The sequence below is a fragment of the Mustela putorius genome, unplaced genomic scaffold, assembly GCF_011764305.1.
Source record: "Mustela putorius furo isolate JIRA1106 unplaced genomic scaffold, ASM1176430v1.1 tig00003969_pilon_pilon_pilon, whole genome shotgun sequence".
Classification (NCBI taxonomy): Eukaryota; Metazoa; Chordata; class Mammalia; order Carnivora; family Mustelidae; genus Mustela; species Mustela putorius.
The window spans coordinates 817,793-839,975 of NW_025422112.1; the positions used below are offsets into that span (position 1 = coordinate 817,793).

Here is a 22,183-nt window from a genome sequence, read left to right on the forward strand (position 1 = left end):
GTGCCAGGCACTATGCTAAACCTAAATGCATGTCATTTAATCTTCACAACCACACAATTAGGAAGATACTATTATTATTCTTAAATTTTAAGAGTAGGGATAAAGTTTAGCAACATTACATCCAATATTACAGAATAAGTAAGTGACAGAGCTAGGAATCAATTCTGCTCTGAGACAAAGGTTAGTTCTTAACCACCATAATAAAACAATATTAAAGATGAATAAAGGTTATCCTTCCAGGATAGAGGTAAGGAAAATCACTAAACGGTTAGACCATGTGGTATGACACAATTCTAGAAAGCACAATTCTATAGAGCCAGGCAACCTTAACCAACTGCTCTAAACACACACATCAAATTCTACTTCAGTTTCATTGGTTAGAATCTATAAGCAGCAACAAGGTTCATAACTTTTCTGAATTTATCGGGTAAAAGAATATGTAAGAACCCAAGGTGTCTGCCATGCTAATACTAAAGACCTAAGAATCTAGAAAAAGAACTAGCAGGTACAAGTTGAAACTGGCAAAAGCAGAATTATACAAGCTAACTGTATTGAGTTAACTTCAAAGTTAACAACTATATCCTATTGATATTATGGGAAGCATTAGCAGTTTGGATTAACCACAGAAACAGTGGAAAGAGTTCATCATTAAAACTATGGCCGAGGTAATAATAGTCCAAGCTAACATGGTACTTTTAGCATACACTATGAGCCAGGCCCTATGCTCAGTGTATTGTATACATTATCTCATTAATTCCTCCCAACAACACTGTGAGGTAGGTGCAATTATTTTATCTATTTTACAGAAGAGCAAACTGAGGCCCAAACTATTATGTAATTTGCCCAAGATCACATATCCAGTACACCCCAACTGGAACCCAGGCAGTGTGATTCCTGAGTCTGCACATTTAAACTACTATACTTAATGCACTCTACTTACATACTAATTATTCTGTTCTTAATATATCATTAATGAAATCCCCAAAATACTCAAAGTAAAGCGACATACACTTCTTCCAAAATAGCTAGAAAATACACACTTAGCCACTCCCTACACATAAAAAATATAGTGGCTACCCTGAGTGTGTATAAACATCATTTTGGAAGTTATCAACTACAAATTGCAATTTATTTTTACAGTCTACAATTTAAGAATTTTCTCATGTGGCCAACTCACACAAATTATGAATGAACCAAAACTGTTAAGTTTAGCCTTTTTGTACAATCTACTATGCCATTTAAAACTTCTTCTAACAGACTGTGCAAATTAAAACTTCTGGATAGTATCTTGAAATTTTTATTAAATTCTTTCTCTTCATCCATCACCTCTCTTCATAGTACAAATGATCGTAAAAATGAAAATCCCCTGACCATCACAAAATGATCTAAATTAAACACACTGCCTAGGAGTAAGTGTCCAGCTTATACATTTGACAATTCCTTACACAATGCCTTTTGTAATTCTTGCAAGTTCTTCTTTTAATTCTACTGCAATGATTTAACATCTCGTGTCTTTGAATCTTGTTTCTCAGCCTAATCCAGGTTTCTTGAGGGTACAAACAGCACCTGGGTCTCAGGTATTTTGAATCAAACCAATACCCTCAAATACCTCTTCCCAGTAATCAAACGGCAGCAACTAAAAGGGAGTTATCTTTTGCTGTTCAACATGCAACTGTACTGTTTTTAAGTGTCTAACAATTTGCCAAGTCATTTTTGTAATTTAAAAAATAAAATGTCTAAGCCTCTGAAAAGATACTCCAGGATTCTCAGAGGTGCTCCAAGAAATGAGAAACAGAGCCCAAGATGTACTGTTCCACACAAGAAAGAAATCAGCAGCCACATGTCAGAAAGAATTCCTGAAATGGGGATGAATGAAAATATTTAGAAATCAGCCCTCCTGGGGCACCTGGGTGGCTCAATGGGTTAAGCCTCTGCCTTGGGCTCATGGCTCAGGTCATGATCTCGGGGTCCTGGGATCAAGCCCCCTATCAGGCTCTCTATTCAGCAGGGAGCCTGCTTCCCCCTCTCTCTCTGCCTGCCTCTCTGCCTACTTGTGATCTCCCTCTGTCAAATAAATAAAATCATTTTTAAAAAAGAAAGAAAGAAATCAGCCCTCTTACTGATACTTCATAACACTGGTGAAGTAGGTATGGGTAATGTACAAACCTGAGACGCTTATCAACAAATCTCATTAACTCACTAAAAAAAAGAAAAGATCTTATCTCTAGACAAATAAATAAAAAGGATTTCATGAGAAATCCGTGTAAAAAAACAAGGAAAAAAGTGCACATTTAAGAAAGCAAATTGTATCAAAAAGGTAAATACCATATTAACAAGGAAGATAACCATTATGTTTTAGCACTCAAAAAAGCCCAAACTGTATGCATAATTTACATTCATCAGTTTTTCCCAAGTAAAATCCATACTGTGTAAAAATCTAAATTCAAGATAATTTTGCAGTAATCCAAATTGTCAACTGCTGCCTTCCAAGCTTTTATCAGTAATAATTTTACTAACAGGTTATTACTTAAGTCAAAAATTATCAACCTTTCTTAATTAATTCCATTCTCAATACATTTTAAATTTTAATAGAATGGTTTTAAACGATTTTAACATAAAGACAACTTCCTTTCCACTCTTCTATTCTGAAATTTGCATTTAACCAACGCTAATTTTCACCTACATTTACACATCACTCCTCTTAGATCTGACTTATTTGCATATGCAACAGATGAGTACATCCACTCATAAACTAAAGTTATGTGAAGTCTGTCCCAACGTCATGGAATCCAAAACTAATCAGTGTGATAGATAAGGAAGTTCACTGCCCTCCCAAAGGATGCGAAAGCAGTATAATAAATCACATTTTCATGCTCATCAATAAACAGACCTATAAAGCATGCAAGGAAAAAGGGAAAACTGGTCCCATCAGTAACTCATTTGTTATCCTTTTGACAAATCACCAGTACAGCTATCAAATAAAGCTTAAAATCTATTGTTGTAATTCTGCATACTTAAATAGTGGCCCACTACAGTTGAGCAGAAGTCTTTCTGCAGCTCAAGAACGGACTGAACTGTGTGTGTGGCTTAATCAGAGCAACAAGAGCTCCCGAGGCCCCTCAAATTATGTAACTATCATAGGGAAATGAAATTTATAATTTAAAATAGTAATGGTGATAATGATGGAGAAAAAAATCATCATTGTAACATAGGGCTAGTAAACAGAATAACTGGACAGAAAATAATTATTGTAAATTAAGAAAAGGTCGACTAGTAGTGAAGGTAGAAACCACCCGAAATAGTAATCTTCACACATCTCCTGTGCTCTGGAATGAATATACAAATTCAAAAACAGCAGAAGAATGCTGCAAAGATTTCCAGGTTCTTTAACTCACGTCTCTTTCCAACCACAAACACATCTACAAACATTTTCACAATCCCAAACACTTCATTCAAGAATCAAAAAATGGTAGGAAATGAATGAGTAATGGAGGCGTAGTTCTGGAAGATCTCAAACAACCAGTTTGTAAAAAGGAAGACAAGTTCGACCCCAAAATAGTAACTAAATAGAACAATGTACTATATAAGTACTCCCTAAATAGTTTACTGTATCGTTTTTTAAATTTTAGCTTAAAATATGGTAGTAAAGCATTTGGGAAAGGCCCAGTAACCAATGTCTCTTTTAAAATTAAGTATCTCTACATGTAATCAAGATTTTTAAAAGGTAGATATCGAAGCGTAGTTGCCACTTACATTAATGATTATCCATGATCATAATCTGCGAATGATTCCTGAATAGCACCAATAATCATGCAAACTACCTCGAATCATAGTCTCTAGGAAATAGCATTTAAAAATCCAAAGATGGGAAAAGGTCATCGGCAACACATTGCTGGGGGAAAGAAGGGAAACAGGACTGTGCGCGGTACCAACATTCTCTCCCTTTCTCCCTCCTCCCCGCCCCCCCCCGTGTCAGGTGATCAGTTATTTAGCACCATTAACACGCACGTATCGACAAGTGGTTCATTAAATTACTCGTATTATCCGAGGGCCAGATTCTAGGCTTCCCAATTCAAACTAAGCAAAAGGAGTCGACAGTTTGGGTCCCGAGCACAAAAGCGCGCGGTAGCGGGAGGATGGATAGAGCGCCAACTCCCCCCTCTCCAAAAGCTGGGACGGGGCTCGGCCTCGCGGCAAAGGCCAATCCTGGCCTCCCAGACCCGGGGCCCAAAGCTCAAAGCCGGACTCCTTTGGAGGGAAGAGGTCCGAAGGACCCGGTCCGGGGGCCTGCGGGCCAGGCCTTCCTGGCAGCGCCCGCGGTCCCTCCGGGCCTGCGCGCCCGCGCGGCCGCGGCGGTAGGGCACACTCACCGCCAAAGGCCCGCGAGCAGAAGCCGGGAAGAGGCCGCGGTCCCGACCCTCCGCCTGGCGACCTCGCCGCCGCGCCTCCCTCCCAGCCCGCGGTCCAAACGGTCCCCGGGCTACAGAGGCGCCGCCCGGGCAGGCCGAGGACGTTGCGCAAGAGGCCGGTGAGGTTTCCCGGCTGCGCGGGAGAAAGGCGCGGAGTGTCCGCCGCGGGAGGGGCGGGGAGGCCCGCGGAGGCGCTGTGCGTGTGGAAGGGAATGGGGGAGGGGAGGATTGCCCGTCTCCCTCCCTGGCCGCGGCCAGAGCCGCAACTCACCCAGCTCCGCCAGACGAGCGCTACCACTGGCAGCAAGAGGAAGATGGTGGCCGCCGCCGCCGCCGCCGCCGCCGCCGCCGAGGAGGAGGAGGGGGCCCGGTGGGTACCGAAGAGAGGGGGTACGCGCAGGACGTCGGCGTCGCTGCCACAGCCTCTTTTCCTCACCGGGCCGAGCGGCTGCCGCTGACGACACTAGCCTGGTTTCCGCGCCGCCCTCTTTATCTTCGTAGCGGCCGCCGCCGCCCAGGGCCCAAGGGTCGCTCGCCTCGTGGGGACCGTGCGGCGGCGCGAGACCCCGCAGCCATCGGCGTGCGGCGGCGGCGCGGGGGCTGAAGCCGGGACGCGTCACGTGACCCCACTGTTTACCGTTCCGGGGGCCGCGGCCTGCACGCTGCGCCTGCGCAGTGTGGGCCCTCCCGCGCCGCGCCTCCGCGGGGCCCCGGCAGTCGCACTCCACTCCGCGGCGCTTCCGCGCCCCTCCCAGTCTTCGGAGGGCGCGGCACGCCTGCGGGCCCTTTAGCTCTCGTCTCGAGGGCGGCCCGAAGGGGTGAGGCGTAGATCGATTTTTCTCTATTGTAGTAAGCACGAAGGTTTCATAGTTAATGTAATATTGATGATCAGATTTGCTCCCTCCCGATGCTTTTCATTAACTGGGTGTTCTTTCAGGAATGGTAGACTAGAGCGGAGTAGATGAGCCCTTTGCCGAAGAATCCCTGCGGGGTGTGCACCACAGGCCCATCATTAAACACCTCCACTCTCACCTTGTCTCCAAATAGCTAGTCTTTTTCGGGACGCAAGTTGCCTTCTCCAAGATTCATTCCTGGTCGAAGTCAGCAGTTCTGAAAAGGTATCAAGAGGATCTTCTGAAGGATTCTTGAGACCTTTTAGAGAAGCTTTGACAACTACAAATGTTTAAGGCCAAATTTTCTTCATCTTCTTCAACCAAAACATGTAGCAACTGATTAAATGCGGAAGCAGATAGAACAATCCAACCATCTATTCAGCCAGACATTAAAGAAATGTGCAGAAATTTAAAATAATGCCACTCTTCATTAAATTTTGTTGGAAAATGTATTTTTCATAACAGATTATAACAGTGAATTTTGTTGTATTTTTTTTAAATGTTTTCTTCTTAGATTGAATTCCTATGATGGTAAATAACCCATATAAACAAAAGCTCTTGGAAGTCCCTCAGTAATTTTTAAGAGCGTACCGGGGTCCTGAGACCAAAAAGTTTGCAAACCACTGGTCTAGAGTAGGAGCTTCCACAGCAGCTTGGGCTGACCTCTATCTCAGCCCATTAAAAGCACTATGAGGTAATTGTTGCGAGTCATCACTAGGACCAAAATGAGCCCCTTTAAGGACAGGGACTGTGTCTTCTCTTTGCAAGAACCATTACAGTACCCACTAAAGAATGATAGCCAGCACCTGCTGTGCTCTTCAGAAACTTTTACTTGTTGATTTAAGCCTTCTGCCAACTGTAGTCCACATTGTGAGATTTGTGCAGAGTAGAATAATAGCTCACAGGCATGCGGTGAAGAGCTGTTCTTTTTACTCTCTCCAGACTTCTGGTATTTCAAACACTCCCAATACTAAATGCTCTTCCACAAAGGAGGTTTAAGATTGTCCTAATTCTACTGGAATCCTAGAATTCCATCCACTGCCTTGACTCATCCATCCCTGAAAACTTGGCTTTACAATGCGGTTTTTTTTTTGTGTGTGTGGTTTTTGGTGGTTGGAGGGGGGTGTTGTTTGTTTTTGGAGAAAGGAAAATAGAAATGAGTAATCACATTTTTTTTTCACTTGGAATGTTTGGGGTGAATTGCACAAATAAGTCTTAAATTTATGTTTACTCTTCTTCTGGACCTTAGTGTGAAATTTGAAAAAGTCATTGGGAAAGAATAAGATTATAAACAAAATCCAGTCCTAAGGGACTTAATAGAGTAGAACTCCAATGGAAAATCATTAGATGGAAAATTTCCTTGGAAGAGCTGGGGAAAACTTACCTTGCTTAAGAAATTTTAGTAAATCTATGAAAAAATGCAATGGAGGTAAAAGGAAACATAGAAGTGATAAGCCTGTCACATTCACAAAGCAAAGGTTTCTAATCCTAAAAAAAAAAAAACAAGCTTATTACAAAGCATGATGCTTTTACTCTATTATTTTGAATCAGGCAAGCACCAGGTTCACATGTGTTCATTAATAATCTTTGTTTTTTGCTCCCAGATATAAATACAATGTGTCTTTTACCCAGTCTATTAAAAGGTTACCAGAAGAAAGAGCCATCATAATCATACCAGGAATGGCTTTAACAGCATGAAGGATTCTGCTTTGGTTAAAGAGCCTACTGGAAGGGACGCCTGGGTGGCTCAGTTGGTTAAGCAGCTGCCTTTGGCTCAGGTCATGATCCCAGCGTCCTGGGATCGAGTCCCACATCGGGCTCCTGCAGGGAGCCTGCTTCTCCCTCTGACTCTGCCTTCCACTTTGTCTGCCTGTGCTCGCTCTCACTCTCTCTCTCTCTTACAAATAAATAAATAAAATCTTTAAAAAAAAAAAAAAGAGCCTACTGGAAAATCAGATTGTATTGATAGTGTTGAAAACTTCAAATTACCTCAGGAAAATTAAATTTGGTAGAAAATAAGACAAGATAATGGCTAATACTGACCAGTGTACTTGTAATTGACTAATAAATTATGTAAAATGAAAATTGACAAAATTTGAATCTTGCAAAACTTGAGAAAATTGAGCCTGGCAGAAAGTGAGATCATGGAAGACAGCTCACAGTACTGTACACAATTAAGTTTGGTATGAAAGATGTTTGTCATCACTGAAACATCGGTCTCTACGGTATCAGTTCACTAAAGATGATAAAATGAGAAGAGTTAAATACAACAAACAGAAAACCAATAAAATATCAAATATATTTAATGGTTTTTTCCTGGAAAACACTTTCTATATACACAGACACACTTTCCTATTAGTGTGTAATAAATGTGAAATACAAATTGTTGTGAATACAAATGTTGTGAAATACAAATATGCTTTGTATAAAACAAAGAAGTGGAATCAAAATATTCTGAATTCATTTTACTAAGATCACTGTGAAATTTAGAGGCTTAACCCAGAACACATTGTTCCTTATGTCAGGCTTGCTTTCTTTCCACACAGTTTTTTACCTATTTTCTCCAGAAAGATTGCTCCCAGCTCCTTAGGCTTTCAGCAGGAAACAATAGGTAAAAAGGAAGTGCATGTCCTGACCCAAGGTAAATAGTTTGGACAGCATGTAGAGATCAGGGGGGCATAGTGAGGCTGGGTCAAACAATAAAATAAAACTTTTCCATGCACCAGTTCTGCACAAGGCATAGGAACCACCTTTGCAGACTTTAGCAACTATAAGGAGGGATCAGCTCTGTCATTAACTGCTTCAACAGCACTTGGCACAGAGGACATGTATTCATGTTTTAACAGGCCTAGAGTGGATGCCTTCAAGGACAAAAAAGTTTCAGAAAATATATGTGGTTCTGGAGCTGCAAAAATTAATTATCTGGTTGGATTTACTACAAATGAAAATAGTAAAAATAATTCAAATTCTTTTAAGAAAGGAAGTGTGTTAATGAGGGACACTAGGATGGCTTAGTCAGTTAAGTATTAGCTCTTGATTTTGGCTCAGACAATGGTCTGGAGGGTGCAAGATCAAGCCCCACTGTCAGGCTTTGCACTGACCATGGGGCCTCTCCCTCTCCCTCTGCCCCTCCCTCCCAACTCTCTCTCCCTCCATAAAAATAAATAAATAAAGTAAGTGTGATAATATCCCTCAATGACAGTGTCACCTTCCTACTTGTAGTCTTTCTCTGATTCTCCAAAATAAAGATAATAAAATCCAAACTTCTTAATATGGCCTTTAAGACACTTTAGGATTGATCCTTGTCTAGTTCTTCAGCCTCTTTTCTCACTATTCCCTGCTTTTTAAATTTATGACACAGCCACATGTAAGTTCTTACTGTTTCCTACACATATCCATACTATCTCTCAACCTAAAGTCTTTGATCATGCTGTTATCTCTGACAGAAGTGCCCTCTTCTGAACTGACCCCAAACATCACCACAGACCCTTCCACCATGTTAAGTGGATTGCTCCTTCATCCTTTCAAGAGGCAGCTCAACATTAGCTATCTGAATCCATCACACTAAATCGTGAAACGTTAGAAGCCTCCTCACTCAAGCCAGGGATAAGCAAGCATGTGACTACGGCCAGCGTTATTCAATATTAGCCAATATGAAAGGCCAGAAAAGAAATGATAGATATAAAACAAGAAAAAAGTACAATGATTAGTTGTTTGCATATGCTGTAACTGCCTACCAAAGAGAATCAGTTAGATGACTATCAGCATTAAGGAGTTCCTGGAGTGCTAGGAGTGCTAAAGAGTACTGCTAGGAGTACTAGAGTACTGAGCACTGGAGTGCTCAGTTGCTTAAAAATCAGCACACACACACAAAATTAATAGGTTTTCCATAAACAGCAAGCTTTGGTTACAATACAGTTGGGAAAACTAATTCCAACAGGAATATATAACACTTAAGCAGCCTAACAAGAAAAAAATTCTGCATTTTTCACTATACAGAAAAAAAACCCCAACTTTACTTCAAAGGAAACCTGACCTAGAATAACCAAAACAATCTTGAAAAAGAAGAATAAAGTTGGAAGATACACAGTTCCCAATTTTATTTTTTTTTAATTTTTTACGAGTTTATTTATTTGAGAAAGACAAAGAGAGCACATATGGGGGTAAGTGAGGGGTGGGGGGTGGCGGGGAGGTGGTGTAGAGGAAGAAGCAGGCTCTCCACTGAGCAGGGAGCCTGAAGCAGGGCTCAGTCCCAGGGCCTGGGGATGGGGACCTGAGCTGAAGGAAGACACTTAACAGACTGAGCCACCCAGGAGCCCCATCATATTTCCCAATTTTGAAACTTAACCACAAAGTAACAGTAATCAAGATAGTATGATAGTAACATAGGACAGAGTTATTAATCAGTGGAATAAAGCTGAGAATCCAGAAATAAACCCATGTGTCATGGCCAACTAATTTTGAGCAAAGATATCACTGTCATCCACTGAGGGAAGAATGGTCTCTTCAACAAATGTACTGGAACAACTGGTTAGATACAACCAAAAGAATAGAGTTGGCCCTACCCTCAAACCATATGCAAAAATTAACTCAAAGCTGGGGTGCCTGGGTGGCTCAGATGGTAAAGCGTCTGCCTTCAGCTCAGGTCATGATCTCAGGGTCCTGGGATCAAGCCCCATGTCGGGCTTTCAGCTCAGCAGGGAGTCTGCTTCTTCCTCTGCTTCTGCTTCTCTCCCCTGCTCATGCTCTCTCTCTGTCTCTCTCTCTCTCAAATGAATAAATGAAATCTTTAAAACAAACAAACAAAACAAAAAATTAACTCAAAATGCTTGAAGACCTAAATATAAGAGCAAAAATTATAGAACTCCTAGAGAAAACCATAGGGTAAATCTTTATGATCTCAGAATTGGCAAATTCAATATGACACCAAAACAAAAATAACAAAAGAAAACAATAAATTTAATTGCATCAAAGTTAAAAACTGTGCTTTGAAGGGCAAAATCAAAAAATGAAATGACAATTCAGAAAATGAGAGAAAATATTTGCAAATCATATATCTGATGAGGGACTGGTATCCAGAGTATACATATATAAGAAACCCTTACAGGGCCACTTGGGTGGCTCATTTGGTTGACTGTGTGACTCTTGATTTCAACTGTCATGATCTTGGAGTCCTGGGATCAAGCCCGACATAGGGCTCCATGCTCAATGGGGAGACTGCTTGAGGATTCTCTCCCTCTTTCTCCTTCTGCCCCTCCCCACAACTCACACTTGTGTGCACTCCCTCTCTCTCACTAAGGTTAATAAAGAAATATTAAAAAAAAAAAAAGGAACTCTTACAACTCAACAATAAAAGACAACCTAATTTAAAATGGGCAAAGGATGGGGTGCCTAGCTGATTCAGTCAGTAGAGCATGTGACTCTTAATCTCAGGGTCATGAGTTCAAGCCCCACATTGGATATAGAACTCACTTAAAAAAAAAATGGGTGAAAGATGTATATATGCGTTTCTCCAAAGCAGATATCAAATAAGCAAGTAAACACATGAAAAGGTGCACAACATTAGTCATTAGGGAAAATACACATCAAAATCACGATGAGATACTACCATATACATACTGGGATGTCTATAATAAAAAAGATAGAAAAACAATTATTTGTGGGGTTATGGAAAATAAGAACACTCATACCCAGATGGTGGGGATATAAAGTGATGCAGCTTCTTTAAAAAGGAATCTTGCAGTTCCTCAAACTGTTAAACATAGAGTTATCATATGATTCAGTAATTCCACTCTTACATGTACATCCAAGAGATATGAAAACATGTGTCCATGCAAAACACTGCACATGAATGTTCATGGCAGCATTTTTCGTAACAGCAAAAGGTGGAAACAAAGTAAAGGTACATCAACTGACTAATACATAAAATGTGCTATATCCATACAATGGTACAGGATATGGCAATAAAAAAGAATGAAGTACCAATATGTGCTACAACATGGATGAGCCTTGAAAACGTTATGCTAAATGAAAGAAGCAAGTCACAAAATATAGTGTATTTTATGAAATTTTCAGAATAGGCAAATCTATAGAGTCAGAAAGTAGATTAGTGATTGCTTAGGACTGTTGGTGAAGGAATGATAGAAAGATGTAAGGTAGAAAGTTTCTTTTCAAAGTGATGAAAGTGTCCTAATTTGACTGTCCTAGTAGTTACCCCTATCTGTGAATCTCCTAAAAACAGCTGAATTGTACACTTCAAATGGATGAATTATACGGTATGTAAATTTTATCTCAGTAAAACTCTTATTTTTTTAAACAGAAACTTGAATAAAGACATATTATGTTCTAGTCAGAGAAAAACAACTTAATGAAGATGTCAATTCTCCTCAAAATAACCATGAATGTATTGTAATTCCTTTTTTAATTTGGCAAGAGAATTTTAATCTAACAGAATGGAAGAGCTAATATAGTCATGAAAATTAAAAAAAAAAAAAGTAATCTGCAGGAGTGGAACGTGGGCATTCAATTTGAGCATAATATAAAATTTTTTTAAAGATTTTATTTATTTATTATCTAAGAGAGAAAGAGAGAGTGAGCATAAGCAGGGGGAGCGGCAGGCAGAAGGAGAAGCAAGAGTTATCATATGATTCAGTGACCTTGCTGACCAAGAAGGCTGATGGGATGTGGAATTCCATCCCAAAACCCTGGGACCATGGCCTGAACTGAAGGCAAGAGTTATCATATGATGTCATATCATTTCATGACCTGAACTGAAAGCAAGAGTTATCATATGATTCAGTGACCCTTCTGAGCAAGGAGCCTGATGGGATGTGGTATTCCATCCCACGACCCTGGGACCATGACCTGAACTGAAGACAGACGCTTAGCCAACTGAGCCACCCAGGCATCCCAGAATATATAAATTTATCATAATAAAAATGGCTTGAGATTGTCTGGAGAACAGAGACATATTCAATTAACAGGATAGGAAGTCCAGGAAGAGTGGGCATGAGGATTTGCAATTTAATGGTTACAGCATTTCCATCTGGATGACGAAAAAGTTTTAGAACTAAGTTGTACATTGAATCATGGTTAAAATGGCAATTTTTATATACCACAATCTTAAAAATTTACCACAATCTTCAAAAATTAATAAGATACCAAAAACAATTAAATTGCACAGTTTAGATGGGTTAATTGTGTGATTTGTGAATGTACATCTCAATAAAGCTTTTTAAAAAAAAGTCTGGAAGCAGAAAAATGAATATAAGTACAATTTTTGTCTCTAATAAGTCTGTAGGGAAAGGATTATTTGCTATATGGCAACAATTGGTGGAAAAGCTGAAGTAGAATCCCAATCTCACGCTTTATGCTAACAGTATTTCCAGATATGTTTAAGACTCCAGAAGAAAATAAATATCTAATAAATGTATCAGAAAATTATCAAATGTGGTGCCTGTGTGGCTCAGTCAGTTAAGTGTCTGCCTTCAGCTTAGGTCATGATCTCCAGGTACTGGGATAGAGGGAGTCTGCTTCTCTCTCTCTCTCTCCTTCTGCCCCTCCCCCCTGCTCGTTCTTTCTCTCTCTCTCAAATAAATAAAGTCTTTAAAAAAGAAAAGAATCAACTTCATATCATATGTCATCAGACAGATAGGTAAAATATTTTAAAAAGTCACCATTCAGTGTTGATGTGGGCATGGATAAACTGTCATATACTAAAGATGGAATATAAGTTGATAATTTTCTAGAGGAAAATTTGGCAAGGTGCGTCAAAATCCTTTATTTTTTTAAGATTATTTATTCATTCATTTATTTATTTATTTATTTATTATAGAGCAAGAAATAAGCAGACACTTAACCGATTGAACCACTCAGGCATCTCTCAAAAGCCTTTTCTTTTAAATTTTTTTTTTCCAAAAGCCTTTAAATGTGCACACTATTTGATACAGAATTTCTATTCTTAGGACTTAAACTAAAGAAATAATAGGAGAGGAATCTAAAGATTTATGTATAGGGATGCTTATAATATAAAATTGAAAACAACCTATAAGTTCAATCATCATATGAGTATATATCTTACAGACTTTTGTTCTATATAACAATATATATGCACATGTGTGCGCACACACACACACACAACTGCACCTCATCCCATAAACATTTTAAACTTTTAATCTTCTGACCTTAGAATTCAGCCTCCAGAAATTTATGTTAAGAAAATAGAAGTTGAGTATGAAAAGATTTATATACAAAATGGGATTTACTATATATGTTACTTTAAATTTTTTTTAAAAATATCAATTATATATATAGTAAAGATTCTTCCCAGTTAATCATGTAGCTCTACAACAACTTTTTTTTTTAATTTTTAAATTTTTTGTGAGTAAAGTGATAGAAGCTTAGTAAGAGAAGATACAGAAAAAGCCCTCAAGACTAAAAGGGGTCCCAACAGGGTTGCCCTACAACAACATTTTAAAGAGCGTGTAAAACTTGGGGCACCTGAGTGGCTCATCAGTTGAACATCTGACTCGATCTCAGCTCAGGTCTTGATTTCCAGGATCATGGGCTCATGCCGGACACTGAGCCCTGCATTTGGCTCCAAGCTGGGCATGGAGCCTATTCAAAGGATGTGTAAAATTTTATTTATAACTTCTCAATATTTTGAACATCTCCTCTGAAGTAGTGATTAAATTATTGGAATGACCAAATGACCAAATCTTATCCATTTTTCCTCCTAGATATCTCCAAAATCTGCCCCTCCTCTGGACTTTATTGTGGAAGTAATCTCCCATCTAGTTTCCCTTCAATCTGTTAACCACAGGCCAGGATACAATCTTTCTCAAAGACCAAGGCTAATTTAACAATGTTACTTCCTGCACTTGTGACCTTTCGAAGTTTCACACTGACTAAAATATAATCCTATGCTTAATTTCTTAGCCTGATTTATAAAATCACCCATGATCTGATGCCAATTTACCAGTATCCATCCTTTTCTTGCTTCTTATGGTCCAGCCACCAAATTCCTTATACTTCTGTGAGGCAATCTCCTGCTTCCATACCTTTTGCACATGCTGCTTCCTCTATTGGAAAATTCTATTTGGTAAACTCTTACATGTCTCATTCATAAAATCTTTCCTAATTGTCTCTCTCCCACAGCAAAATACTTCATTCTCTGCTTTGTATCCTGTATATACTTCTGTTATAGAACTTATGCTACTGTCTTTCCCACTAGAATTTGAGCTCTTAGAGGTGCCTGGGTGGCTCAGTCGGTTAAGTGTCTGACTCTTGATTTTGCCTCAGGTCGTGGTCTCAGGGTCCTGAGACTGAGTCCTGAGTCAGGCTCTTAACTCTTCAGGGAGTGCACTTGAGATTCTTTTCCTCTCTTTCTTCCCCTCCCCCCACTGCTTGTGAACTCTGTCTCTTGTCTCTCAAATCAGTGAATAAATCTTTAAAAAATGAAAAAAATAAAAAGAAGAAGAATTTGAGTTCTTCAAGGACCAAGACATAATTTCTCTCTTGTGTCACTAGCAGTAAGCACATTTATTGCCTGGCTTATTGGGTTAATGTTGCCCCACACAGCACTGATTTTTATGTCACTTGGTTCTGAAATATTTTTCTTTAAAGATATGTATATTTAAAGCAGCCATGAGTAGACATTGATATATTTATGTATTTATGCATGTCCTGAGTGCTATTGCACACGCTAAGACATTGAGAACTAACTTTGGGTAGACTGAAATGTAAACCTTTAGTCAATGTGCATTAGCACAAATCATGTTGAACCCTCTCTTGGGCACTGTCGGTTCTGCTGCTCGTCTCATAATTATGCTTTACCAAGGGTATGCTTTGTTTTGTTGGAATATTCTTTCTGTAATTTATCTTAGGTTCATGGAGAACAGTTTTTGACTCATACTGTCAATATGAGATGTGCAGGTCATAGTGATGGCTTTGCCACATAAGAAACAAAGGAGTAGTATCAAGCTTGATATTAAGAAACTAACTGAGGGCAAGCCTCTTGGACTATTCTCTCTTTGGGAGCTTTGTACTGTCATTCAATAAACTTCTCTTTGCTGCCCTAAAAAAAAAAAAAGCCAAAACCAAACCAAAACAAAAAAAACCTCGTTGATTTGAAGCTAATGCTCCCTCCATAGAAACAGAAGAAGAATCAGTAGGTAATGAGCACTAAATAGGTGTGGAGGCAGAGCTTATGTGCATAGCAGCTGGTTTGAAAAGTTTTGTTGTTAAGGGAAGCATAGAAATGGAGCGACAGCAAGAAGCAACAGCGGTCTACTCAAAGGAGCGTCGCGCGTGTTTGAGTAGTTTGCTGACTTAAGCACTGACCTAAATCTTTGGAGGTTGGCCTTGTATAAGCACAAGGATACTCTCACCATTTTAAAGAAGGGAAGAGTGGGTAAACCTACAGTTAAAACTGTTGTTTTTTGTTGTGAGAAGATGGAGGAGTTCTTCCTAATGGCTGATAGTAAGCAAAGGAAGCATGTTGGAATATTTGAAGAGAAAGGGAAAGCGATGAAGTTGTTGTTTCTAGGGGTGGAAAAGCAAGCTTACCAAGGAAAATGGAAGAGATGTTTTGGGTAGTGTTGGGTGTTTGTTTAAGGTTTGTGATGATGAAATTAAGTCAGTCAGCCTGGTTGTGCGATTTACCTCGGCAACAGTCTACTATGCAGTAATAGGCATTGAGGATGTGGATAATTGGATTCAATTACCATTGAGGTTTTGCCAGGCAAGTATAGTGGAAGAGAGAAGCAACAAGCGGTAGATAATTTTTAGGGAGTAGTAACATTGATAGACCATGGTCTATAAACAGAGGGACACAGGAAGTAAAGTCGAGAAGAACGTGATAGACAATGAGAAAGTAGTGAGGTTGAATAGGAAGGCATCTGAATGAGATAGAAAATTACAGTACTACAGATAGAAAGGTAAGGATGGTGGAAGGCCAGGCTGTTCTCCATGAACCTAAGATAAATTACAGTACTACAGATAGTAAAGTGAGGATGGTGGAAGGCCAGACTAAATTGAGAATTTCTGAAATCAAGACTATTGGAAGTGGTATCATTTCAGCGATGACAAGTTTTCAGATATGACTATGGGAATGAATACTGAAGGCGAAGTGGAAATGAGTGTCAAGGATGTGACAGTTCAGTGTATTAAATGAATCCTTTAAATGAAAACTAACATTGTGAGAATTACATGACGGTAGGAGCGCAAATGGCCGAGCTAGAAGCTAAAGGCATCATCAAAAGTCCAGGAACAGATATATGATGGCAATGAGGAGGAGGATAGAGGGGGTGGTAGCACTCCTCCCCACCCAGAAGGGAAAGAAATAAATTATCTAGAAGAAGCTGCAGTGGAGAAATGGAAAGTCTACCCCAAGGTAAGAGGGGTGTGAAAACTAGGGAGCTCTACTTGAGAGGGTTGCAGAGCAAGTAAGAGCCTCGGGGAATAACCAGATTTCAGTTAAGTCAAGAGCATGAAGGGGATCTGCTGATGGGCAGTTAAATATAACTTTCAACTAGTTAGAGACTGATTTCCCAGTTGCTAGAGCTGTGATTTGTACTCTGAGTCGTAAAGAACCAAATTTATCAGATATGATTAAGATAAGTATTAGGCTGCCTGCACTAGGCCCAGTCACAGAGGGAAGACAAAAGGGTAGGTCCATAGCCCAGAGGCTTGGGAAGGATTACAGCTCTCTTCACACCAAGCAGAAGATAAAGAAGGGGACGGTAAGTGGCTTCTGCAGCCTGCAGTTTCCCAAGATGCACTGAGTCTGTGTCACTCAGTCCAGAGGTGAAGCAACTTCAACAAGAAGCTCAACAAGTTGCAACAGAACATAAGCCCAAGAGGCAAGACTGACTTGGAATGAGGTATGAGGGACTTCTTTTTTGATGGTACTAAATGTAGACATGGCTTTGTTCAAAACGGACCAGCCCTGGCATTCCTAGGCTACGTAGCTATTTAAAACGTTTACAAATTATATCCTCGAAAGCTAATACCTGGTTTATAATTTATGTTTGAACTCTAACTATCACTGAAGAAAATAAGTAACAAAATATTAGGTACAACCTAATGTCTATAAACACAGAGCCTCAAGAAAATGTAGCATTTGCTAGAAAGGTACAGGCTTTATGAGAAAAGTTCCCTCAGGTAGTTCATTCTATAGAAATATGTAGGAAACTGGAAAAAAAAAAAAAGAAAAAGAAAAAGGAAGAAAAGAAAGAATAAAGAAGGAAACATGGTAACTTTAAAAATGTTGGGGGAGAGGCATACTTACCTGGCTGGCTCAGTTGGTAGAGCTTGCAACTTTTGATCTTGGTGTTGTGAGTTCAAGCCCCATGTTGGGTGTAGAGATTACTTAAGAAATAACATCTTTCTGAAAAATTAAAAAAAGAAATATGTAGAAAACTTTACTGGTCCCAAGTTGGAATTTAGAGCACATATTGGAAAGGTTGGAAGGGAGGACCAGGGAAAAGGAGTTCCTCAAACAAGAGGAAGTAAGCATATGAGACTACATGACAATAGAAAACCAGGGAGGTCACTATGGAAGAGTACTCTAGGGAATGAAAAAGGTAATTCAAGACTATGATGGTAATGAATTTGGGATGCTCTAGAAAAAGAAAAGGCTAGTGAGACGAGCATATGGTGCAAGATAGAAAGCTGAGAGACTGGCAAGACCTGGTAGGCTAAAGCAGAGAATTTAGACTCTATTACTGAATTCCACTGAACATTGTGTTAAGCAAGGATTGACATAATCTGATGGGTTTTTTGGTGGTTTTTTGGTTTGTTTGTTTTGTTTTGTTTTGGTAACAGCTTTATGGAGACATAATTCACATACTATATAATTCGCCCATTTAAAGTGTGTAATCCAATGATTTTTAGTACACTCACAGTTGCACACCATCTCCACAATTTTAGGAGATTTAAATCACTTCAAAAAGTAATCTCATATCTTTTAGCCATCACCACCCAATTCCCATCCTCCCGCCAGCCCTAAGCAACCAGTAATCACTTTTCACTAATCTAATTTCTGTCTCTGTAGATTTGTCTATTCTGGACATTTCATATAAATGGAATCATGAAACTATATAATTTTTTGGTTTTAGCTCAAGCATTGTTTCTTTCAGGACACCTTCTCTAACTCCCTACATCACAGGTCCTCCATTATATTCTGTTGGTCACTCCTCAACTTTTTCCTAATGCTGCTCACTTTTAACTATTTTATTAAGCATGCGTATATTAATTTAGTGTTCCTTCTCTCTTCTGGATTGCAGGCTTCAAAAGAACAGAGACTATATGCAGCTCAAATCTTGGTCTCTAGCCCTCAGCACAATATTTGGTTCATAGTAGTAATTCAATAAACATTCCAAGGCCTGATGACTTAAATCTGCCAAGAATGAGTTTGCAGGAAGACTTTAACCTCTGAATTTTTATTGTGTTTCATTGTCATCCTTCTTCTGTCTTTACCCCACCAATGCCCCAATCACACAACTCCAGTATCCCCCAGGCTAGGGGTCAAAAAGACAACATATTGGCTCATGAGCCAAGGAGAGTATAATTTTGCCCCAAAGCTTCTAAAGGTAGAAACCAAAGTTGTTTTCAATGAAGGAGCTCATAAAATGTGAAGATACAAAGCACTGCTTCTTTGATATCCAGAAGACTGGAAAGGGTAGAAGGACATTCCTCCATGCCTGGAGTAGAACACAGAAGCTTTGACGTCTACCTTCAGAAAATGTGGTGCTTTGTCAGCATCGTAAGTGTTCCCAGTTTTAATAGCTCTGAGAGACACGACCTTCAGCCCGGCCATCTCTATTTTCACAGTGCTTCCCCCTCACCAAGCATAGGTGTAGTGATTTAGTAGACAATGAACATGAGGAAAAGTGGGGCATAGTAATAGAAGACTGTGAACTTATATGAAAACCACTGATCTTCAGATTAAGGCAAATACATTTAAACCAAAAATTTTAGGAGCGCGTGGGTGGTGCAGTCAGTTGGGCATCTCACATTTGGTTTTGGCTCAGGTCGTGATCTCAGGGTCTTTAGATCAAGCCCTGCATCAGGCTCTGTGCTTGGCATGTATCTGCTTGGGACTTTCTCTCGCTCTCCTTCTGCTCTTTCCCCTGCTCTCTCTTACTCTCTCTCAAATGAATAAATAAATCTTTTAAAAAACAAAAACAAATATTTTGGCCATTGATACTTCTTATGGGATCAATAGATTCTTCTCTGTCTCTCTCTCTATCCCCCCTCCCCCCCAATAAAAGTGATGAAGGATGTTTAGTTCAAATATGTTATCACTAACTAGAATATAAGGAAATCGAATTCCTATATACTGAAGATGGACTGGAGCACCCCAGTTCCAGCTGAGGTAGGAGGAAGTGGACATCTCTTTCAAAATTACAATAAAATGAAATAAGTATTTAGTCACACAGAGGTTAACATTTTAGGCAAGTGAAAAATGGCTGAATGGTAAAGTGGATATGCAGCAAAAACTGATGCCAAACCAAATGATACCTTAAAAGAATAAACCTTGGGGCGCCTGAGTGACTCAGTGGGTTAAAGCCTCTGCCTTCGGCTCAGGTCATGATCCCAGGGTCCCGCATCTGGCTCTCTGCTCAGCAGGGAGCCTGCTTTCCCCTCTGTCTCTGCCTGCCTCTCTGCCTACTTGTGATCTCTGTCTGTCAAATAAATAAAATCTTTAAAAAAAAAAAAAAAGAATAAACCTCTATGGACAGCTGGGTGGCTCAGTGGGTTAAGCATCTGCCTTCAGCTCAGGTCATGATCCCAGGGTCCTGGGATTGAGCCCTGTGTCAGGCTTCCTGAATAGTGGGAAATCTCCTTCTCCCTCTACATGGTGCTCCCTCTGCTTGTGTTCTCTCTCTCTCAGACAAATAAATAAAGTCTTTTTAAAAATAATAAACCAGGGCGCCTGGCTGGCTCTGTGGGATAAGGCCCCTGCCTTCGGCTCAGGTCATGATCTCAGGGTCCTGGGATCCAGCCCCACATCAGGCTCTCTGCTCAGCTGGGAGCCTGCTTCCTCCTCTCTCTCTCTGCCTGCCTCTCTGCCTACTTGTGATCTCTGTCAAATAAATTAATAAAATCTTTAAAAATAATAATATTAAACCTCTAGAAAACAATAATTTATCTAAAACCTTGAAAATTTGACTATTACAAGTTTATTATTAAAAGTGTTAGCCATTCAGGGCGCCTGGGTGGCTCAGTGGGTTGAAGCCTCTGCCTTCCCCTTGGGTCATGGTCCCAAGGTCCTGGGATCGAGTCTCGTGTCAAACCCTCTGCTCAGAGGGGAGTCTGCTTCCCCTTCTCTCTCTGCCTGCCTCTCTGCCCACTTGTGATCTCAGCCTGTCAAATAAATAAATTTTGAAAATCTTAAAAAAAAAGTCTGTTTCTTGATTTTAAAAAAAGTATTATTAGCCATTCAATTTTAATTTTTTCAATATTTTATTTTATTTTTATTCCAAGTAGTCTTCACACCCAATGTGGGGCTCATAATCACAACCCTGAGATCAAGAGTCTCGTGCTGTACTGACTGAGCCAGCCGGGTACTGCAGCAATTTGATCTTAGGTGCAGGAAAAACTATTGTTCATCACACAGCAACTATGTTGCCCTTAGGGTCACCATATGTACATTTGTGAGACTAAGTATCATATTGGAGTTCTTAAATTTACTTTCAACTGAGATCTTTAGAGAAGCTACAGATTTTTGGGGGGAAGTCTGTCAGTGTAGGTACTGGGGATAGTGATATTGCTACTGAGGGGATTAAGCTTTCCTTCTTCTCTAGCAGTAATTGACTAAAGTAAAGATTTATTTTTATTTCTGGCTTAAAGATTTGGTTGATACTTTTGATATATATATATATATATATATATATATATATATATATTTAAAGACAATCCAATGACATAAGTCATCTTGCTTTTCCTCAAAAAGATGTTCCTAAAAGTTCTCATCACAAAGAGAAATTAATTTTTTCTTTTCTTTTTTAATTTATCTGTGTGAGAGATGGGTGTTAGCTGAACCTATTGTAGTAATCACTTTATATATAATACATGTAAATCAAACCATCTTACTGTACTTCTTATACTTACATGGTGATGTATGTCAATTATTCCTCACTTTAAAAACTGAAGGGAAAAGATGTTTCTAATTATTTTTAGAAGAATCTTTTAGATTTACTTTTTATTTTTAATATTTATGTATTCATTTTTTTAGAATCAGTCTTAAGATTGTTGTTTCCTTCACTATGAAGATACAATCAGGCAAATCCAGAATGTGGAAAATTCTACAATTCAAAACACCCACCAGTTTCTTTGACAAAGTAACATTACAAAACAATAACAAAAAGAAGGAAGAAATATTATGATTAAAAGAATCTTAGGGGTACCTGGTTGGCTCAGTAGATAGAGCATCCAACTCTTTATCGCAGGGTCATGACTTCAAGCCCCATGATGGGCATGGAGCCTACTTAAAAAATAAAAGAAACTTAAAGACATGTGAAACAAATACAATGTGTAGATCTTACTTAGATTCTGATTTGAACAAGCTAATAAACAATTGGCAGAACTAATAACTAAACCACAAAAAAGACTTTAAATGCAATTGGTGAAAATCGAACACAAACTGGGTATTTATGAAATTTAAAAAACTTTGTTAAGTGTGATATTAGTTTTTTGTTTGTTTTTAAGATTTTATTTATTTGACAGAGAGGGAACACAAGCGGGGGGGGGGTGGGAAAGGGAGAAGCAGGCTTCCTGCTGAGCAGGGGGCAATAGGGGATTCAATCCCAGGGCCCTGGATTCATGACCTGAGCCAAAGGCAGATGCTTAACGACTGAGCCACCCATGTGCCCCATG

General features: G+C 39.5%; 1 protein-coding gene across 5 annotated transcripts in view; it reads right to left on the reverse strand.

The window, feature by feature from the left end:
• The window catches only part of PHF3 (PHD finger protein 3), an 86,721-nt gene extending 81,900 nt beyond the window's left edge, over positions 1-4,821 (reverse strand). The window contains exon 1 of one of the 5 annotated variants that reach the window (XM_004775653.3): positions 4,681-4,821. Coding sequence is in view for 1 of the 5 variants with exons in the window: in XM_004775652.3 (XP_004775709.1) it covers positions 3,754-3,755 (2 nt within the window). In the remaining 4 variants the exon portion in view is untranslated. Of the gene's footprint in view, positions 1-3,753; positions 3,893-4,370; positions 4,502-4,680 lie in introns of those variants that run through there. The other 4 variants (XM_013047385.2, XM_013047384.2, XM_004775654.3 and 1 more) reach the window with 4 other exon arrangements.
• Positions 4,822-22,183: the final 17,362 nt, after the last annotated feature.